The following is a 22,155-nucleotide window of genomic DNA, read 5'->3' as shown; positions in this document are numbered from 1 at the left end:
CAGTCTGCATTTGACAGCAGTCACACAACACATCTTTTATAAGCACCTATCATGATCCAGACCCTGTGGTCTGATAATATTGGTGGACAAGGTGGATATGGTCCTTGCCATTTTAGGGCTGGCACATTCATATAATGGAAATGTGCTTAAACAAGAATTTTCAATGCAGATCAATAAGTGATGTATGAGAATATTACAGATCACTAGAGAAAAATAACAGGAGAACCCAACTTAGGCTGGGAGGGTATATGGTTAGAGGAAGCATCTTTGTGGAACTAAGCCTCAGGGAGTGATCTAAATATTAGAGATATTGGCTAAGTGAAGGGCTGTGGGCAGAAAGTTACCTAAGTTCCCAAATCAATGTTATATCCATTAAAGTTTCACCCAGTGCCGCTCCTATTCTAAGACCTGATGGATACTCGGATTGTATAGAGAGAATACTTGCAAAATGAGGCCTAAGAATCTGGGTTCTCCATGGGAAAAAGCTGCTTTCTGGAATCACGTAGAGTTATCCTAAAGAGGTCCATACTACAGTGGATGAGGACTGTGAGGATGAATGAACAATATTCATATTTCTGTTCTTTACTTATTAAATTCAAAGAAATTGTTAACTTTCTTGCAGCCCTTGGCATCTTTCACTTTCAGTTTTGCTTGTTGAAAATTAGATTACAAACCAAAGCAGGATCTTTAAAACGTTTTTAGCTGTTCACATGGTAGAGTTGGGTATGTACCATTTATAAATCAATCTGTTGCAAGCAGAAGAAGAGAGTGCTGAGAAAAGTCAGAGTCCTAAATGTCAGAATCAGAAGGGCTCTTAGGAGGTATGAGTCATCTACACCAGAGGTTCTAAAAGTAGGGGTTCTTGGAGAATCAGTTTTCCCCTGAAAACCTGGTAGAAATGAAAATTTCTGGGCCCCTTCCAGAGCTACTGAATCAGAAACTTTGGGAGTGAAACCTAGTAATCTGTACTTTAATAAGCCCTCCAGCTCATACTGAAGCAAGAGCCACTGATTTAATTCAACCTTCTGTTCATACAGAATAGGAGACTGAGTCTCAGAGAAGGAAGGAGTACTTGACCCTGTCAAGTGGGATATGACCTGAATATTGGGTCTGTGACTACTGTGTGCTGCTTTTCAGCTTTCCCTTGCCAAAAAAAAGAGTTGTTTGTTCTTTCTTGTACTCCTGCTCTTTCTCTGCTGTGATGAGCACGGTGGCCAGAGGTCCCTGGAACACAAGGAGTTATGTTGAGAGGGCAACATGTTACCTGGAATTTCTAGATTGGAGCTGAACCACTTTGGGGACTGAGTAAATAGGTTTTATGTGGGGTGGGCATTTTGGGAGGCATATGTATTGGAAAGAGAGAGATTAAGTATATGGATGGCCAAATAAGTTGATTGTAGAAAATATAGTTGGTTGCTTAGCCAACATCTAGCCTTCCTTCTCTTGGTGCCCTCCCCAGTTTTCATTCAGGTCACCTCACTTGCCCTATGCTACCTATATGCTTTGGGGAAACCTGTCTCCACCAAGGGTTCTAGAGAGGTGAGGCACTTAACTTAGCTCAGTTAGAAGTAGCATGTGATTAATTCAAGCTACTACACCCTAAGTTCCTGTGGGTTTCTGAGAAAGAAGCTTCTTTACTCTTTTGACAGAGTTTTTTGGAAGCAACTCTGTTTTCTGCTCCCTTGGCCAGGGGCAGGAGAAAGCTTGTAGCCCAAGGAATTGATGGCAGCTATTGTGTGTCCACTAGGGGGAGTCAGCCTTAGGATGAAGCTGATCTAGAGAAGGCAAACTAGATATAGCTGGAAGTAAACATTTTTGGTCACACTGTTGAGCTGTTGATGCAAAGTATTCCCAAAGTTTGCCTAACTGCTGGACTTTCACTTACAGGCCCAATAAGTTCATTTTATTGTTTAAACCATTGTGGATTGTTTTTCTGCTTCTTGCAACTCACTACATCTCAACTGATAAAGAAACTAGCTTGGCCTCTCAGACCTCTGAGTTCATAAGGATTGCATTGTACCTCCAGCCTCACATTGAGGAGCATCCCATTTCTGATGATAAAGCATGGAGTCTTGCCTTGAGTCATGTTCTTTTATCCACAGATTAGTTCATTTAAAAAGGAATCCAACAAATCTAACCTGTCTGTACAACGTGCTCCAGCAAATGCATCTAGTGCAGGTCAAATACTTCAATCTGGAGTTCCTCATTCAGATCACAAGTGTGGTACTCAAGTTCTTAAATGTTTTATTTTTCATTAGTTGAATGTGATATACTGTACATTTTAAAAGCAATAGCCTAGCTTAAGAACATTAATGATTTATAGATCATATTCAATTCCAATGCAAATTTGAATATGTACTTTGTGGGTTTCTGTGAAGAAAATAATTGATAATCCAAACTGGAATTCATCTATAGACACTAGGTAGTGCTAGCTCCTAAAAGCAATTATTGGCACCAAGCCCCTGAATTTTTAAATTCCTTGAAAAGTCTAGGAACATACCAGAAAGTCAAGATTTGATTTTAGAAGTGATAACTGTAAACAAAAAAATTAAAAGCCTGTGAGAAGTGTTTCTGAGTAGCATGCTGATAGCTTTCTAAATGGTCATGAGGATTCTCTTTCTCAGTCCCTAGTCCAATATTGTATCAAAAACTTCACCTATCAGGAGAGTTGGAAATAAACATGAATCAATCAAGCGTAGGGTTACAGAAAAATACTTAGCCTTCAGGAACCTCTTCTGGGAAGGGAAACTTAGAAGCTGTAGTTTGCCTGGATAATGATCTCAGGCAAGGCAGATGGGGGATGCAGCTACCACTGTTGCAAGTGAGACTTAGGGGTAGGGCAGAAACAAACAGTATTAGTGGGAACAGTGGAAATGAACTCCTGCTCTCCTCTGTGCAGGGTGGATACACCTGCCACATTTTGGTCAGAGCTTTATCCACACAGAGGGCCTTATTCCAATACCCTGCACTCAGTTCAGAGGCAAGCAACTGGGAATGGGGTAAAGAGCTGGGCAGTGGGAATATCATCATTTTTCTTCAAATCTCTAGAGTGCTCTGAAGTCTTAGGTATCATATTGGACTAGATTATTGATCACCACAAGATTTTGTAATTTGTCTCAAAAATGAGGCATGGAGAAGAATTCAAAACCCTAAACTGGATATTAGTCTAGCTCTAAATCACAAGCAGATTTCCTGCTTGCAGCAGACTTAGTGGGGGTCTGGTAAGTTTCCAGGCCATGCTATCATTCCACAAGCGAACTAACATAGGTTTGTGTTGTTGTTTTTTAAACTAAGGAATGAGTCCTCTATTACAATCTTATTTTTTTGTAGTATGAGGTAATGATGTTATCAACAGAGCTCAGAAATTTTGTCCTATCAACAAGATGTGGAGGAAAGAGCCAGGTAGAACAGATCTGCATTATTCTAGAACTATATAAGTTTAGAGGAAATCAACATGGTCAAGGCCATTGCCAGAGTATTCCCTTTTCCATCACATTCTGCTCCTTCTATCTGTATCAAAGGGAGGGGTGGGAAGGACTCTCCTTGTGATGTAATTATTCTACTAAAGAACACAGTTTCAAACAAAAAGTTAATAAAGCAAATAAAAGAGACTAACTGTATATAGTTGTCAAAATGACAAAAACAAATCAAAATCAAAACCCCTGGAAGATCATCTCCACCAAGGATATAAAAAAATCTGTGCTCATGAACTAGTAAAATAAACCTGTTAATCTTCTTAAAAAACCCCTTAACTAATGGTGGTAGCTTATTCAAATACAGTCAAATGTCATTATGTTACATTTTAAGACTGACAAGAGAAAAACATATGCTGAATAGCCTTCAAAACATATTCACTTACTACTGCGCTAGTTAAAAGAAGGAGAAATAGTAGAAGAAAGAACTGTGTGTAAGTGAAGACCATTCACCACTCTCAGGGTTGACTTAAATCAATTGATTTACGTTAGGAATATTGGTGCTGCCCCAGAGGGGCATAAATGATTCTTTTTTAAAAAGATTTTATTCTTATTTTATTTTTAGAGAGAGAGGAAGGGAGGGACAAAGAGAGGGAGAGAAACATTGATTTGTTGCCTTTTGCATGGCCCCAAAATATGCTCTGACCCGGCATCAAACTGGCGACCTTTCAGATCACAGGCCTGTGCTCAATCTACTGAGCCACACCAGCCAGGGGCATAAATGATTCTTAACTAGGAAAAAGCAATGCAATTAGCGACCTGAATTTCTAAGCCAGCTTTTTTTTTTTTTTTTTTTTTTTGCTTTTCTTATATCACGTGCTGCTGTCACTGTGGCATGTGAAATGGCAACCAGATGTCCTTTTTTGCTCTAAAATGTATGAAACTACCATCTCCACTGTAACAGAACCACCCATGCAAATTATCACTACAGGGATACAACTGTGTATTTGGTGGAGATTAAAGAAATCACATTATTCAGATATCACACTTGTAGAATGGTAGGCAAGTGTTTTCCTAGTGCTATAGAAGGACAAGCCCCAAATGGAACAAAAAATGCATAATGATCAGGAGGTGGAGGTCTTATGTGCAGATGCAGAGTTCACCCTTCGGCCCAGTGCCAGAATATGAGTTCATCAGCCTCTAGACCTTGAAGACTAGGAGTTTTGTTTAAATCAATAATTAAAGCACTCAAAAGAGTTTCAAGAGCTTAATTTTGGAAAGACTAGCAGATGCAATTCATTTACCAGTGCATCCCTTCCTGCATTCTTCAGTTCATTTATTCAAAGGGTCTACTCACTCAGTTCACATTTACAGGACTAGGTAAGACATCTTCCTGTCCCTGAAGAGTCTGCTATCAAGTGTGGTGCAAACAAAACACTAACTACGATTAAAAAGTGGACACCACTAAGCCTTGAAAGGCAGAAACCAAAGGTCTTGGGACCAGGGATATGAGTAGGGACACAGAGACCAGGTGTGTCAACTTTCCAAAAGGTATTACAACACTGGTCAGAGGTTCTTGTTTTCTACTTTGAAATCCAGTGTCAAAGTCTTAGAAGCTGGTTCTTATTGTTGTTCAGATCCTTAACTTTTCCAGAACTCTACACCAGGGCCTAGCACTTGCTCCAGAGAAAAAGTTTACACAGAAAGCTAGCCACATACAAGAAGTTCCTGACATTATTTTGTTGGCTTTTATATTGATCAATAAACTTTGAGTCATTCTAGTGTTTCTAGGCTTGAAGAGGCACCAGGGAACTGATGAAACAAGTGGAGTTTGTTTTTTAAAAAATTTTTATTGTATTATTTCCATTACTACTTAGCCCCCTTATCCAGGTGGGATTTCTTATCCCATTCAAAAGTAGAGATAATGTCCCTTCCCATGTACAGTCATTTCTTTGTTCCCCCGCCCACATGTTGTCATCCAAAAATGCACAAAAAAGGCATAAATTGTGTTCAATTTACCAGGAAAGTTATTTCTAAGGCTATGTACAGGAACCCTATCTTGAGTCTTTAACATGCATGCATTTCATTAAGACATCCCGAGCACCCAGCAGGCCCACACAAATGATGAGTGTATTTGCAATCAATAATGCTCCTATCTCTGACAGAAAACAGACAGGAAGCTTAGCTTGCTGCCACCTTTACATCAGGTGTTATGTTATTTGAAAAAATACTATTCCTGGTTATGACAGGATTAATGAGTGTTTTAAACTTCAAGCTTTCTTTTATTTATTGTGGTAAAATATACCATTCTGAACCATTTAAAAAGATTTTATTTATTTACTTTTAGAGAGGGGAATGGAGGGAGAAAGAAAGGGAGAGAAACATCAATGTGTGGTTGCCTTTTGCACACCCTCTACTGGGGGACTGGCCTGCAAACCAGGCATGTGCCCTGACTGGAAATCAAACCAGAGACCCTTTGATTCACAGGATGGCACTCAATCTACTGAGCCACACCAGTCAGGGCCATTTTGAACCATTTTAAGTGCACAGCTCTGTGGCATTAAGTACATTCACTATGTTGTGCAGTCATTACCATCCTCCAATCTTCAGAACTTATTCATCCCAAACTGAATCTCTGTCCCCATCAAACAATAACTCTCCATTCTCCCTCCCCCATGGCCCCTGGCACCCACCATTCAGCTTGCTGTTCTTGTGAATTTGATTATTATAGGGACCTGACAGATGTGCAGTTATACAATATTTGCATTTTTGTATCTGCCTTATTTTACTGAATATAATATCCTCAGAGTTCATCCATGTTGTGCATGTGTCAGGATATTCTTCCTTTTAAAAGCTGAATAATATTCTGTAATATAGACATATTGTATTTTGTTTATCCATTCAACAGTTGATGGGCATTTGGGTTGTTTCCGCTTGTAGGTTATTGTGAATAATCCTGCTATGAACATGGCTGAACAGATACCTCTTCAAAATTGTTGAGTCATATGGCATATTCTATGTTTAATTTTTTGAAGAACCTCCATACTGTATTCTGCAGTAGCTGCATCAATTTACAAATCCCACGAACAGTGCACATTGTTTCCAGTTTCTTCACATGCTTGCTTGTTATTTTCTGTTTTGTTTTTTTTTAAATAGTACATTTTAATGGGTGTCAGATTTTTGTATTTTGAGCATGTAAAACTGGACAGCCATGTTTAAGTGCTTTGTTCTTATTTTCCAGAGCTCATTGTTGAAAGTGTTGCCTGATAGAAGGAAATGGTCATAGCATTGTTCACACTTAGGCCCACTTAGGGTGGTTGGGGCCTGTCACGCATTTCAAACCTTTGTCACATGAAAATAAATAATCACTACTCAAAATTGCAAATGAGGAATCCACCTTCATCTATTGGCCTACTGGGTCAGCTGGCTTTGACAAAGTCTCTTCTCATGCTACCCAGACATGAGCCTAAAAAAGTCTGAGTTCCCACAACTATACTCACCTCCTCTGCTCAAAAATGGAGAATGGCCAAATATGGTAGCAGATGACAGAGGGCAGGAGGAATCCAGGTAGAACCTGTGCATTTAGTTTCAAATTCAAAGATCCCAAAAGCAAAGCCAGAATTGGAATAATTTCTGATGAAGTAGGGGTATGCATCTTTCAGGCCTTCAGGGCTATATGATAATTTAGGTCATGACTACATGATAATTCCTTGAAATACACACTTCCACCTGTGTACCTAGCTTCAAAACCAAATCAATGTCTGAGGACTCTGTGGGATTCCAAGCTGCACATTTGCTAATCTAACATTAAACTTGATTAACATGGGAGAAGGGCCAAAATATGGAAGAAATGAATTAGTGCTGCACTTGCATTCCACTCTTTATCATAGAAGCTGCTATTGCATTGGAAGTCAGGAGCCAGGGCTGGGTCTACTTGGGATGTCCATAGGTTCTCAGCATGGGCCTGAGAAGGGGGGTGTGATCCTTTTAGATCTTTACATTACTTTTAGCTTTCAACAACTTCATTGCTTTTGATGGGAGGAACTAACATAATAAACCCTCATCTAACAATAATAAAACAGACAAATTAGCATCAGTCACTGTGGGCAAATTATCAAGAGCAAATAAAAACCCAAACTTTTCAACTCCTTAGGAAAAAAAGCAGAAAGTCTTTCTTTGGGGCTGGGAGGTGGAGTGTTTTAACTCTAAGTAGTGTTTTACCTACCCTCTGCCGTTCTCTTCATGTTCTAAAGTAGCCAGCCAAGAACATACACATGGTTGCTTTACACAGCAGGCCCAAAGGACAGAAGAGGCTACAAGTATAAATGGATGTAGACAAGGTTTCCGTGAATCTGTGATATGGGCCATTGGTGGATTTGAGAGAGGGAAACTGGAGAGAGGGGGCAGGAAAGAGGAGAAAGATGAAGTCTAGCCCTTTTCATTTGCATCCCTTGTTCACCTGAATGGGTCACATCTCGGACCCACATGGCCCCTCTGGCACCCTCCACTCCTTTCCTTCACTCAGTGACAGTGCTGGCTGTAGGCATTAGGGCCACAGCTGAACAGAGGAAGTCCACTGTGATGTTCCATCTGCCTTGGACAGTTTTTATATTTTGCTAATTTTTCACTTGGGATCATATTCTGGAATACGGCCACCTCTCCCTGTGCTGTTTCACACTTTGGGTTTGTATGCATTCACACAATGTTACAGTTTAAAGGAGCACAATGTAACAATGAATGTCTGCCCTCTTCTCTTCTTTCAAAATGGAAATGAGATTCCCTTCCTTGTTTTACAGTGACAAATAAGCAGGTGGTTTCAATGAATTTAGTATAAAATAACTTACACACTTCGTTTTTAAAATGTGTGATTTTGGGCACTCCAGCTTTGGAAAAGTTAAGTGTTTCTCTTCAGGTATATTAAGACAAAATGAACAAACAAAAGATAGGAGGTTTCTGAAAAGGGTTGCCTTTTCAGGTTTCATAAATCAGTTATGAAGCAATTACAGAACTATACCAATTGATTTGTATTATTCAGGCATCTGTATTGGGGAGATTTTTGCATCCCTGTAAATTTTGGTGTTGACCTCACTGAGTGATGGTTGGTTACATGTCATCTCACTCATTCTTCAACATAGGACAGAAGGAAAGGTTGATGTTTAAAAGGTTCCTATTTGACCACAAGCTCATCTTAAATTTATGCTTGTTGAAAAAGGAACATAACATTGAGGTGGAGGATCATGGATGACTCTCAGAAACCAAAAAGAAACTGAAAAAATCTAATTTTTGGTAAAATTAGTACCAAGTGCTGAGCATGCATTTCCCAAATTCAACAGCCTATGGATTTTCATTTCCTGGCAATTCAGAGTGGTTAAAACAAAGCTTGTTCAACACTGAGTCACTGGTCCCTAAATTTTCAAAATATATGTTACATTGTGTCTAGTTGTACTTCTCCCAAAGCAGCTATAAAAAGTTTCCCCAAACTAAATAGTTCTTTGAAGCCCTATTTAGAAAGAAAGGAAAAACTAAGCTTGTATATAAAGTCATGCTTAAGTGCAAAATAAAGATGCTTGTTCAGTAAAATATTGTCATGTCTTATAGAGAAGATGTGAGCAAGATAAGACCCCACTTGGACAGGACCCATGGGCTCTTTGAAACCTGAATTGCTCCGCCCTCCTTCCTTAGTGTATCCCAGAGCTTTTTCCAGAGATCTCTGCTCTTGCATTTCAGCAGGACTAACCTCTTGTAAAGAAATCTGTGATGCTCCTCACCAGAATTAATAAAAGACAAATGCAAAGAAAGTTTTCTCTTAACACAGGGAGCAGTATTGCTCTTCCACAATCTTACTCAGAATTAGAGAAGTACAGAATGCCAGAGAGAGATTTGCATTCCAAGGTCATAGGTACTTCCTTGAAATAAGTGGTACCTTTGATTCCAGGGGGCTCAACTATTTTGGCAAGATAATGGTCACTTACTTTTAATGTCAACGAACAATGTTAAGAATAGGAGAAGGTTCAGTAGCCACCATCACTCCTGGCTACTGGAAAATGGAGCTGATGTAACTTTGACAAGATTAGGGGATTGTCTTGCTCTAACGAACCAGGTTTATCGTTTTAATCGGTGGCCTTTTGGTTTGCGGGACAACTCCCAACCCACTGAGCCATACCAGTCAGGCAGGGCTCAGGGCCTTTCTTGACATAGTACCAGCTAACACTGATGGAGTATTACTGTGTGACAGGTCCCATGCCAGGCACTTCTATCTCATCACATTTAGTCCTCCTCACAACCCCACTAGATAAGTATACTAGAATATCCATTTTACAGATGGGGAGATTGAAGCCCTAAGAGGGTAAACTGCTTGCAAAATGACAAGAAGCAGAGCCAGGATTTGGACCTATGTTATCCAAAACCTGGGCCCTCTTGAGTCTGGTCTCAAGCCCAGCCCCCATCTCTGCCAAGGGCCAAGGTCCAAGGGCCAAGTGCTTGGTGTCCCCTGCCCTGTGCTGTCTGCCTTCAGCCCTGGGTGCTGGGAGTGCTGCACTTTGGAGTGTTCAGTTTCCCAGGGACAAGAGGAATCCATGAGTGAGTTGGGCAAGAGGGCTTCCCCAAGACTTCACCTAAGATCTAACTGCCTAAGTGCCCATCAGAGGCCCACTAGCCAATATGAGGAAGGAAGATGGCAAGGTCTCTCAATTCACCCACAATTGCTGGGTGTTTACAGCTACCTATGCTAAAGAGATGGAGGGCTTATATTAAAGGTAGAAAGTACAGCAAACCTGGGAATGGCCAAGTCCAGCCTTCCTCAAGGAAGGCTTTGTTACCTTCTCCTGCCTCTCTCAGAATCTGTCTAAGAAATATCATGTGCTTCTTTGGTCTTTCTCTGCAGCTGCCTCCTTCCTCTGGTGTCTTGGCCTGCCTCTGATCATATTTCAGGCTATTTTTTTTGTTCTTATTCCAACTGGCCACCCTCCCCACAATGTTGCACTTCCAACTCTGCAAATGTGTCCTGAGGGCACTCTGGGTGCCTCTTGCTATTCCCAGTCTTCCAGAGCACCACCCCCATCTCCTTGATGGACCTTTTCAGTGTTTTAAGTTTCATTTGCCAGTGGTAAAGTTGGCTTAGAGTAAAAGTGAAGCCCTAACACTGATAGTTTGATTTTTCCAACCTAAAGTGATTTTCAACAGTCTGATTAAAAATGAGAGATGTCATCCAGCCTCAGGAGCAGGGTGGTGAGTGCACTGAGAATATTTAGGGCCATCAAAATCTAACACACCAGAGCTGGGTGTCACAACTCTGAAATGAGTCCCTCCCTTAGTAATGCCAGGTCTACACCCCTTATCTGTGATTTCATGTCCAAGAAGCTCTGAAAACGTATTTTATTTTTGTAATTTTAGTGACAAAATTTGACCTGGACTTAGTTAAATATTCATATTTCTTTGCAAAAATAATAAAAGGCAGCCAAGATTTCACTGGAGGGTTGTGTGATGTTTGGTATATGTACCATATTACCTTTCTAAAGTCTCCAATGCTTTGAATTTGGAAATGTATTTGAACCCAGGGGTCCTCAGATCCAAGACCAGGAGCCTGAAGAAGCCTTCACTGAGTACATAGTGTGTACCTGGCCGGAGTCTGAGCAATTTCCATTTAATGCCTCCTTTGTCACCTAATGCCCTAAGAGTTGGGATAATTTCTTTCCACATATGCAGTTAAGGCTTAAGGGGATAAATGAAATTGCTCCGGGCACATGGCCTAGTCAGTATTGGCACCTGCACTTGAACCCAAGTCCTGTCTGCCTCCAGTACTCTTGTGTAAACCACCATGCTGAACTGCTGTCCTGATGTCAGATGGCATTTGATTTTACCTTCACTACAAGCAAATGGTTCACTGAAATTACATCATTCACTCAACTGTTCAAGTGAAATTTCCCAATATGAGAAATACTAGTCTGCAAATAAGAGTGGGTTTCTATAGACAGTGGGATTTGGCACTTCTGCTTACTAATGCGTTGATTGGTCATCTTACACTTACAAACTTCACCTTAAAAAAACCCTACGATCTGGATCAAAATGAATGCTCAGTCCTTCTATGGTGACCACCATCATCCATGGAAGATCAATGACCTAGTCAAAGCCATATAGTCAGCAAGGAGTGTCTGCTCAGGCTGTTTGGCCATCAGTAAAATTTGATGAGTTCGCTCTGCTGGAAGCAAGAAATAGGTCCTTCCCTACCACTAAGGCTGCACTCAGTCTGTGCACGGGTGACCTACTTTTTTCCTCAAACACTTTCCTCCACTTTTTTTTTTTTTGCCCCTAGAAGACTGACCAGGGCTGAGTTCTTAGGCCTTCAAGTGAATGGAGAAAGGAACGGGACAGCTGTTCATGTGTCCAGCTTGGAGACCTGCTCAGTGCATTCTGGCTAGGAGAATAATGCCACGGACAGAACAGTGCTGTATAGAGGAGTGGTTTGAGAATGTGAGAGAACTCCAGAAAGAATGTAGGGGAAATTGCAGCCAGCTGAAAAAAGATGGCTCTCGTTCTTTTTCCACCTGGCCTGGAGTTGTCTAGGTAGACTGAGCCTAGAATAGGAAGAAGCCATAAGACTAGAAGGCTCCACAGCTCCTGTCAATCTCATGGAAGGCATGGAGTCTGGAGAGAACACTGTTCATATTCTGTCCTGATGCAGCACCAGTTTTGATAGTCATATCTTAGCTCCCAGAAAACAGATCTGAAGGCGCAGGTCCAGGAGTTGAGTCATAGTTAAAGCAAACCTTTTTTGGCAGATACTTTGTGCCAGGCCCTGTTCAAAGCAATTTAGATGAAGTAACACATTTAATCCTCAAACAACCTATCATCATGCCCATTTTGCAGAATAGGCAATGATTACAAATTTAACACAGGAACACAGCCACTAGAGGCAAAGCCCATGCATGGGGTTATGAGTGTGGAGTTTGCAGCCAAACTTCCTGCTCCGGCCCTGACTTGCTGTGTGGCTGTAGGTAACTCTGATGAGTTCTTTGTGCCTCAATCTTCTCAGCTTTAAAAGTAACAGCCCCTACCTCTGAGGAATAAAACGAGAAAAGACAGGTAAAGCACTGGGTTGCATGCCTGGCCCGTGGGCACTGGCTGGTGCTGGCTGGAAAGGCAGCTGTTAGTAGCAAGAGCATCCTAACTGGGGAGTCCAGCTTCATGCTTCTGCTGATAGAGGCCACCTGAGGCCTTCCTAGCTTCAGGGAGCTTGGCTGCTTGGTCTTTCTTTTGAAAGGTTTCTGCACTCAATGTGGTCATTGGTTGGGTGTGATTTTTATAACCCCTTTCATTAAGAATTCGCCCTCTGAGCTAGCTCTGAGGCCACACAGTCAGGCTACAATGTACACCACTGAAGACATAAAAAACCAAAAGGCTCACAGTATTAGATTGTAACTTATCCCCAGGCTGAGGATTTTGCCTGCTAAAGTAGGAGTTCCAGTGCTGGTACTGGTATTTCACTGGCCAGCCACAAACATCAATGAAAAAAAGATGGCAGCCAGCCTATAAAAAAATCAAACCAAAGGCCCCTGAACTATGGACAAGGGCCTGCTATTCATCTTGGCCACCCCCTCAAGAGCTCTGCTTGCTGTGTGCATCCATTGAAGGGCTAGTTCCCTGGGGTGGAACACTCTGCTTGGCTATGTTTCATGAGACGTGGATAAAAAAAGGCACAGTCTCAATCCTCCAGGGACTGACAGGGTCATACTCATCCAGGGCCCTCAGAAAAGAAGGCAACCCAACAGGTGTTTTTCTTGGGCCATGTCCCTGGCCAAGCACTTCATGGACATCTTTTCCTTGGATTCTTTAAGAAGAGGAAAGATGAATGGGAGACAGATGTACCAAAAACAGTCAAGGAAAAGCTTCCTGGAGGAGTGCCTGAGCCTTAGGAACTGTAAGGGTAAGATAGGAAAGATAAGGTGGTAAGGGGAAGGCCAGGCACAGGGAACAGTGAGAGTAAAGGCCAAAAATGCAGAGTGGACCAGGAGCTACAAGCACTTCTGGGTTTTGGATGAAGTGCCAGGTAGGGCCCAATGAATACTGCTAAAGAAGTAGATGGGGGTTTATAGGCCTCTAGAAACTTCTGAGCAAGTATGAAACAGGATAAGGTTTTTATTATTGCAAAATAATGCTTAGAGTAATGGATGGTTTACTGGGGGAAACCAACGTAAGAGTCAACTGTACGAGTTCAGAACAAGGATCAAGCGGGCCTAAAAGTTGGCAGGGATGAGAGCTGTGGAAAGGAGGGACCATGGAATCAGTATTCTGTCAGACATCAGTGATCCCTGCCTCCTGGTATTCACACTTGCATCTAATGAACAAAATACAGCAAAAGTGATGGGGATGTCGCTTTCAAAACTAAGTTATAAAGACTGCAACTCCTGAGTTCCTGGCATTCCCCCTGCCTCTCTTGCTCACTTAGATGAAGCCAGATGCCATACTGTGAGACATTCTGGGAAGAAGACCCCATGACAAGGAACCATGGGAGGCCTCTGGCCAATGGCTCAAGACAAACTGAGGCTTCAGTTCAACAACCTGCAAGACACTGCTTCTTGCCAACAGCTATGGCAGTGCACTTGAGCCTTGAGGTAACTGTAGGCTTATGAGAGACTCAAAACAAGAAGACCCAGCTAAGCTGTGCTAGGATTCCCACTAAGAGAAACCATGAGGTAATACATGTATGTTGTTTTAAGTAGATGTTTTGGAGTAATTTGGTACATGGCAATAGACAACTAATACAGATAGGGATCAGAACAATAAAAAGTGGAAACTGACAGATACCACCCAGGCAGAATCAGTAGCATTTAGTGACTGATACATCTGTATAAATGAAGGAGAGAGAAGTCACAGTAATCTGGAGAAGAGCATAGGCTCTGGAGCAAGACTGCCTGTCTTCAAGTTCCTGCTGTGCCCCGCTAACTGTGTGACTCCAGGAAAAGTCATTTCAGCTCTATGAGCCTCTGTTTCTTTGTGTGCAAAATGGAGATGGTAAGAGTAACTACCTTACATGCATCTGTCATTTCCATTTAGGACCTATTTCAGCATCCAAAGCAGTGGTAAACAATGTAGTGGATCCAGAGCAGAGCTGCTCATTGTAAGTCTGCTGTGGCACTTCTAAAAGCCTTCTGCCAACAGGGACACGATTTAAATGCTTCAGTGCAATTTCCTTACAACCTATGAGGCCACTGCTGGTCCTGTGTGAGGGAACAGGCTCTATGACTGAGTGCAGGGGAAGGCAATTATGTACAATTGTGACTTGTCGCCCCGGGTTCCTTTCCCTGGCAGTACAAGTGGGTGTAGTTTTCTCCTGCACAGGAACTGAAACCATAACCTTGGACTAATTAATTCTGTGCTTCAACCAGGCAGAATTAGCTAGCTTCAATAGACTTTTCCAGAGTCAAGTCCAGTCTCAGAGAGGACTAGAGCCTGGATGTACCTCCAAAGCCAGGTACCAATAGCACAAAACACAGTTCTCTTTTCCAAAATGAAGGAACCCAATCAGACAAAAGACTGTCTTACCTGTCTCAGCAGAGGAGGCATGGACTGTGAGGCTGCTGGTTGCTGAAAGTACTGGGGCTGCTGCATCATCTGCTGCAGAAGGAATGAAGAATGGTCAGGCTGCTGATGCTGCAGGTGCAAGGTGGCTGTGGCTGTGGAGGAGGCAGTGGCAGAAGACACCCCTGTCAGCATAGGCTGCTGTAGATAATGGAGCAGGGAAGGTTGCCTAGAGGTGGCAGGCATGGAGGGCATCTTCTGGGGGCCCAGCTCAGAAACAAAATGTGACAAAGGCTTGGTGTTGCCGAACGTAAATGGCTCCAGGGCTCTGGTGCTTGGGTTGATCAGTCTCTGCTGCATGATCATGCTCAGGGTCTTGGGTGAGTTGGTGATCATAGGCTTGAAGATGGCATTTGTTTGGTGGTGGTGGTGCTGCTGCTGGCGCTGGCGCTGGCGCTGGCTTAATGGATTACTACAGGGAGGGAGGCTCCGGGTCAGGGAGCACTGTGGAGTAAAGGACTGCTGTGGCAAGCCTGGGCTGGAGAGTTTCTCTGGGTGGTAGGGTGGAGAAGGCCCCGAGTTGATGGTGGGCAGAGCAGACATCAGGTGGCCTTGAGGATTTTTAATAGTAGAAGACACTAGGTTGGCAAGAACTGAGCTCTGTGGGCTGAACTGCAGCTGCTGATTGAGAGCTGGGTTGGGGAGCTTCTCAAGAGCACAGGACATGGTGGGCACAAGAGCAGCATTGGTGCTGGATGCCATGCTTGAGAGTAAGGCATTGGGAGATCCTTGGAGAGCGCTCCCTGGCAGGTTGCTGGATGACATACAGGATACCATGAGGTTCTGTGGGTTGAAAGGCGGTGGTGGGTGTGGTGATGGCCCTGGGCAGTAAGGTGGAGTGAGGCCTGGAGGAGTCAGGTTAGACCAACTGGAAGTGGGCCCTGGCTGCTTTGTAGCAGGTCCTCGTTTGCTGGCTGCCAACACCTTCAGCTGGTGGGCATGATGCCATTGAGGTACTTGGAGTGGGGGCAAAGCCATGGGGAGCATTGATTGGACCTGGCTTTTGGCTTGTGCTGTCACAGAACTGGGTGAGCCCATCTGCTTACTGGCAGAGGGAACAGTATAGCTGATCCCTGTGGAGGAGGGTGGGATTTGAAGTGACATGCCAGTGACCTGGCTGCAACCAGAAGCAAACTCTTTGCTGGAACCAAGGCTCTCCAAGTGTGGCATCTTAGCCGAAGGCTTGGAAGTTGTGCCCAGGGTTGCCTGGGAGTGATCTAAGACCGATGGTTCTTCTAGCTTGTTCCCCAGTAGCTTCTCAAGATCTAGCTCATTTGAAGAAGGGTCCTGAATATTTGTTAGCTCTTCCAGCAGATCTTGAAGTTCCTGGTCCTGCTCCATAGCCATGATGTCGTTGGTTTTGTCATAGTAAGGAATACTGGGCCCTTTGAGTCTCATTTCTGCATTTGGTGGTACCATAAATTGCTGGCCCATTACTCTGTCATTCATGGGATTATTTTCAAGTAGTGATGAATGGCCCACCACTCCCATAGCTGAGGAGCTAGTATTCATTGTCAATGGAGGAACCTGTAGGTCTGTACAAGGTGTGCTGGAATGGACACTTGGGCCCATAGAAAGGGTGACATCTTCGAGGCAAGGCCTCTTGATTTTATTAGGGTAACCCCCATCAGCCATGCCTGAAAACTGGAAGTTGTCTCCTTCCTGTCTTCTCTTAATGGTTCCCTGTGGCTGAGAGAGAGGGAGAGCAAGAAATTTTTATAAAGTCTTGGCACAATAAAGTCAATGAACAGCAAACTTGTAGGATAAAATATATCTCAGTTTCAAGTCTTATAATTGTCAAAACTCTACAATACAGCCTATATTTGGAACCATAATACTTATTTCTTTGTTGTGTTTCATTTATTGCTGTGAGCATACAAACATAACTTGGGAGAACATATAATGCAACTGTTTGGGATAGTGACCTCTTGGGGAGGAGTGGCAATTTCTTTCTATTCTTTACATTTTTGTATTGCTTCCTTTTAATGGGAATGACTTGTAATGCAAAAAAAGGTGTGAAACTATCTACATAAGAAATTCCCCTCTGCAGATGCATCCTCAGGTTGAGAAGATATGAAACAGGAAAGGAGCTCAATCTGAAATTGGCACCATGGGGGGAATTACCCACAATTTGTAAAAGGATACATTTAAGAATGAAGCAGTAATGCAGTATTTCCTACTCTTTCACACTTTATACAGTCATCTATATGTAGCTGTTATGTTAATGGCTATGACCTGCAAGTAAAAGGGAAAGGGAGTGGAGTGAAATGAAGGAATATGACGGGGTAGACAGGGGCTTGGAAATCACCTAAATGCCAACAGTGTAACAGATATATTTCTCTTCAAGCATTTTTTTTTTCATGTAAGAAACCCCCTTGTACCTTTGGAAGTCTTACCGGGACACCCAGTACCATCCCTTCATGTTTGGCTCACTGGGGGGTCAATACACGCATGGATACATGCTAGCACAACAGTGGTCATGACTCTCATGGCAGACTGGATATCAAAAAGCAGCCCCAGGGCTGCATGTCTCAGACCTTGCTACACATTAAAATCACTTCGAAGCATACAGATTCTCAGGTTCTCCCACCATAAATGAACTGCTTCAATCTCATCTGGGGTGGTGCTCAGGCATCTGAGATTTTTCAAAGCTCTTTGGGTGATTCTAAATGGACAGTCAAGTTGAGAACCAGTGACCTGGAGCACAGGTAGAGGCAGTGTGGCATAGGGCCCTGGTGCCTAGACAGACATACCTATGTCTTGGCCTTGCCACTTAACATCTCTGAGATGCAATTTCTTCATTTGTAAAATGAGCATAACTTTAGTTCTCATCTATGACACTGCTCTGACTCTCATGTAGAATGGGACAGATCCTGTGGTAGTAGATCCTCACTAACTGGTAGCTGACATCATAAAGGCCAGATCTGGAAGAGTCCTGGGAGTTCAAAGTTGCCCTATTAAAGACAGAGACCCTGAGACACAAGAAGGGGGCAGGGCTTGTTCAGAGTAGCTCAGCTGAAGGGCAGATGTAGTGTCCCTTAGTGACAACTCAGCTGCCTCCCTACCCGCTGCTATAATCCACCACAGGGCCGCACACTGACTGCCTCATCCCTAGAGAAGGGGCTCCACCACTCTGAGTGAGGCGACTTGCCTACTTCTTTGCCTTTCCTTTTGAAATGATCAAACCACATATTTTCCTGGCCATTAATTCAATCAATATGGAGCATCTCACAAAGAAGTCACTGAGCCCAAACTAAAATTTGGCCTTTTCTACATTCCTCCAAAAGGTCAAAGAAATCCAATATACTGAAAGTAGAAATGTATGAAATGGATCAATAAAGAATGACTGAGTGTGGGTTTTATATAAGACCCCCTGTAGGGAGACTGAGATAGCAGTGGTTGGACCCAATGTGCTGTTCCTGATGTCTTGAATTGCAAGACAGGTTTGATAGTGAAGTCTATGTAGAACCAGGCAGGGGAGAGATGGGTTTGGAGGATGGGAAGGAAAGGAGGACAGAGGTTATGAGTCGCAGTGGCCTGGAATACCTGGAAGATTCTGTGTGCTCCTAGAGTTTACATTTAATTGTAGGTCTGCCATTAACTTGTTGGGACTAAGGTGGCAGGAGGTGGAGAAAGAGGGAGTGACCCCTAGATGCTAAATGTCATATTAGGAACCACTGACAAAGGACAGGGCTCTTCAGCTCTCACACAACTTTTCAGACACCCAATGGTGCACCCAAGCCAGTGTTCCCCACTCAATTCCAATTAGGAACCCAACCAGCTTCTCAATGACAAAGTAGACCCCTGTGGGGCATTAATGACAGTCCCATTGCTGTGGATCCAATTGCTGGAGTAGGTGTCACCCTCACTGTCCCAAATCTGCATGCAGCTGGACAACCACTCACTTCATGGAATGCTTTGGGTGTGCGGTGTTATTATTAGTCAAGGCTGCAGTTTCGGCAAAAGGGCTGATGAGAGCCTCTCTGAGCTCTTGTTTTTTCCAGTGGACTTAAAGGAGACTCTACTTTATCAGAGGTCATGTGGCTTTGCATATGAGATTTTACTGTGAGAGCTTTCAAAAGTTAATCTTTAATACCCTGACTGGCCAGAATCCTGAGCTGAAACAAATCTGCCTGAGTTTATAGAGAACTACCCAGACTCACTCTAAATGCATCTGCTTTCATCAGACATTGGTGAGGTGTGGAAATCTACTATCCAGTTAATTTTGCCCCTAGATACAGATTTGTCTCAGTGCCTGTTCTTGTGCAGTCCCACGATCTGTTAGTCATCTCAATTGCAAGAAGTTGGTTGGACTGTCCCCCATGGCCAATGTACACTGACATCTTAGCTAGCTCACTTGGGCCAGTGGGTGCTGGGTTGAAGTCTGCCTTCCTGGGCTGGTGTTGACTGGCTTCCAAGGCCATCATTTTAGATTAAAGCAGCAGATAGCTTGTTACTTCTTAACTTCCCCTTTCAACTTTGCTTTGGGGGTGATAGTTCCCCAACCAAACTTTCAGATCCTTCTAAACAAACCTTCCAGCTTCATGCATGTGGTGTTTTCCAGTCTCCGTGGATTCCATAACAACAAGATACTGGTCCCAGCTACCAGCCAAACCCTACCTCCTTCAGGCCATGCATTGCTCATGATCCTGCCCACTCACTGTGAGGTTTTTAAGATTTTCTCTTTTATAAAAAGTGAATCAGTAGACACTGGCAGGATTTTTAGAGAACACACCTCAACTTCTTCTTTTTACACAAAACAAAATGGGATATGATTTGCTTGTGGTCATACAACTAGTTACGGTATAATGACAACACTACAGCCCAGGTGTCCTGACTCCTAGCCTGAGACCTTTAGTGTCTGTCGGAGGAGGGTCCCAGGAACAGATAGTTGATGTCCTGGAATGTTAAAAAAATTATTTGTTTACTTTTAGGGAAAGGGAGGAAGAAAGACAGAGAGAAATATCAAGTGTGGTTGCCTCTTGTGCACTCCTCACTGGGAACCTGGCCCACAACCCAGGCATGTGCCGTGACCTGGAATTGAACCAGTGACCTTTTGGTTCACTATGAGCATATAAGCCCTGGGCAAAATTGTCAAAGGGGGAAATTGTTTATTAGTTTCCCCTTTATTCCTCACTAGTGTTTCCTCAGTTCACCTCAGGCCAATCTGTTTGTTAATTCTTAGTCACTCTCTCTCACAACTGTCTGCATACTCCATCAACAATCACTTCAATAGTGGTCCACATACCCCCGTGACTGTCTTAGAAACTGATGTTAGCCAATTACATTGGATTTCAAGCCTTCTGAGACAAAGATGATCCCTAGACTTGCTCAGAAGAAAGAAATAAAGACATTGTGGGGCACAGCAGAGGTGGCCCCAGAAGAGATAACACAATGCTACATCAGGATTATGTTTGAAGAGAGAGAAGATAAGAAGAAGGGGAAGGAAGGAGAGAGAGAATATGCTTGAATATATACATGGGATCAGATTAGTATCCATGTATATAGTATAAATCCCTATATTTGGGCATATGTGTCATTTGCATTTTTTTCAGAAGAATGTCCCCATAAACTTAAATTGGCCTTTCTATAGAACAAACAGGATTTTCAGTATTTCCAGAATTGCAAGCTGGAGAAGCCTAGGGTAGCTGTGAATGGCAGGATACCCTGAATGCTGATTGGCTTCAAGAGCAGTCAGTCGGTTTCTTTTTTTTTTTTTTCCATGAATGGATTTTAAATTTATTTATTTAATTATTGTCTAAGTAGTTTTCTGTCTTATATTCCCAGCCCTGCCCAGCCCACCCCCCACAGTGTTCCCCGCCTCCCTTCCATTTTCACCCCCCACCTTAGTTATTGTCCATGTGTCCTTTATACTTGTTCATGTGAATCCTTCCCCTTTTCCCCTGTGATTCTCTCCACTCTCCCCACTCATCCCTGTCAGCCTGTTCTGTATTTCAGTATCTTTGGTCATATGTTGCTTGCTTGTTTGTTTTGTTGTTTAGATTCCTGTTAAAGGTGAGATCATATGGTATTTGTCTTTCACCGCCTGGCTTATTTCACTCAGCATAATACTTTCCAGTTCCATCTGTGATGTTGCAAAGGGTAGGAGCTCCTTCTTTCTTTCTGCTGCATGGAATTCCATTGTGTAAGTGTACCATAGTTTTTTGATCCATTCATTTACTGATGGGCATCTAGGTTGCTTCCAACTCTTGGCTATTGTAAACTGTGCTACTATGAACATTGGGGTGCATAGGTTCTTTTGGATTGGTGTTTCAGGGTTCTTAGGATATACTCCTAACAGGGTCAAAAGGCATGTTCATTTTTAGTTTTCTTAGAAAATTCCATACTATTTTCCATAGTGGCTGTACCAGTCTGCAATCCCACCAACAGTGAACTAGGGTCCCCTATCCCCCACAACCTCTCCAGCACTTGTTGTTTGTTGCTTTGTTTATGATAGTCATTCTGACTGGTGTTAAGTGGTATCTCATTGTGGTTTTAATTTCTATCTCTCTGATAGCTAGTGATATTGAGCATCTTTTCATGTGTCTCTGGATCCTCTGTATGTCCTCCTTGGAAAAGTGTCTGTTCAAGGCCTTTGCCCATTTTTTATTGGGTTTCTTGCCTTCTTAGAGTGGAGTCATGTAAGTTCTTTGTATATTTTGGAGATTAAACCTTTGTCTGAGGTATCATTGGCAAATATGTTTTCCCAAACAGTTGCTTCTCTTTTTATCTTTCCTTAGCCATGCAGAAGCTTTTAATTTTGATGAGATCCCATTTGTTTATTCCTTCTTTTATGTCCCTTGCTCTAGGGGACATATCAATGGAAACACTCCAAGCAAGAAGAGAATGGCAAGAAATATTCCAAGTAATGAGAACCAGAGGCCTACAACCAAGGCTACTTTACCCAGCAAGGCTCTCAGTCAAGATAGAAGGCCAAATAAAGAGCTTCCAAGACAAAAGAAGTCTAAAAGAATATGCCTCCACCAAACCAGCTCTACAAGAATTACTAAAAGTGCTGCTTTAAGGAAAGGAAGGAAAAGAGAGAGATGGAGAGGAACACAGGTACATAAATGGCAATGAATAAGTACCTTCCAATAATAATCTTAAATGTAAATGGATTAAATGCTCCAATCAAAAGACATAGAATAGCTGACTGGATAAGAAA

At 42.7% G+C, this 22,155-nt stretch overlaps 1 protein-coding gene across 1 annotated transcript in view; it reads right to left on the bottom strand.

Annotated features, from left to right (window-relative positions):
* Positions 1–16,724, bottom strand: part of MAMLD1 (mastermind like domain containing 1) — a 57,694-nt gene extending 40,970 nt beyond the window's left edge. The window contains exon 1 of the mRNA XM_037059746.1: positions 14,955–16,724. Within this exon, the coding sequence (XP_036915641.1) occupies positions 14,955–16,625 (1,671 nt within the window). The 5' untranslated portion in view covers positions 16,626–16,724. The remainder of the gene's footprint in view (positions 1–14,954) is intronic.
* Positions 16,725–22,155: the final 5,431 nt, after the last annotated feature.

This window comes from Sturnira hondurensis, unplaced genomic scaffold (assembly GCF_014824575.4).
Source record: "Sturnira hondurensis isolate 20B ecotype Veracruz unplaced genomic scaffold, ASM1482457v3 Scaffold0011291, whole genome shotgun sequence".
Taxonomy (NCBI): Eukaryota; Metazoa; Chordata; class Mammalia; order Chiroptera; family Phyllostomidae; genus Sturnira; species Sturnira hondurensis.
The sequence above is the reverse complement of the archived record's forward strand: the minus strand, read 5'-3'. Positions and strand labels throughout refer to the sequence as shown.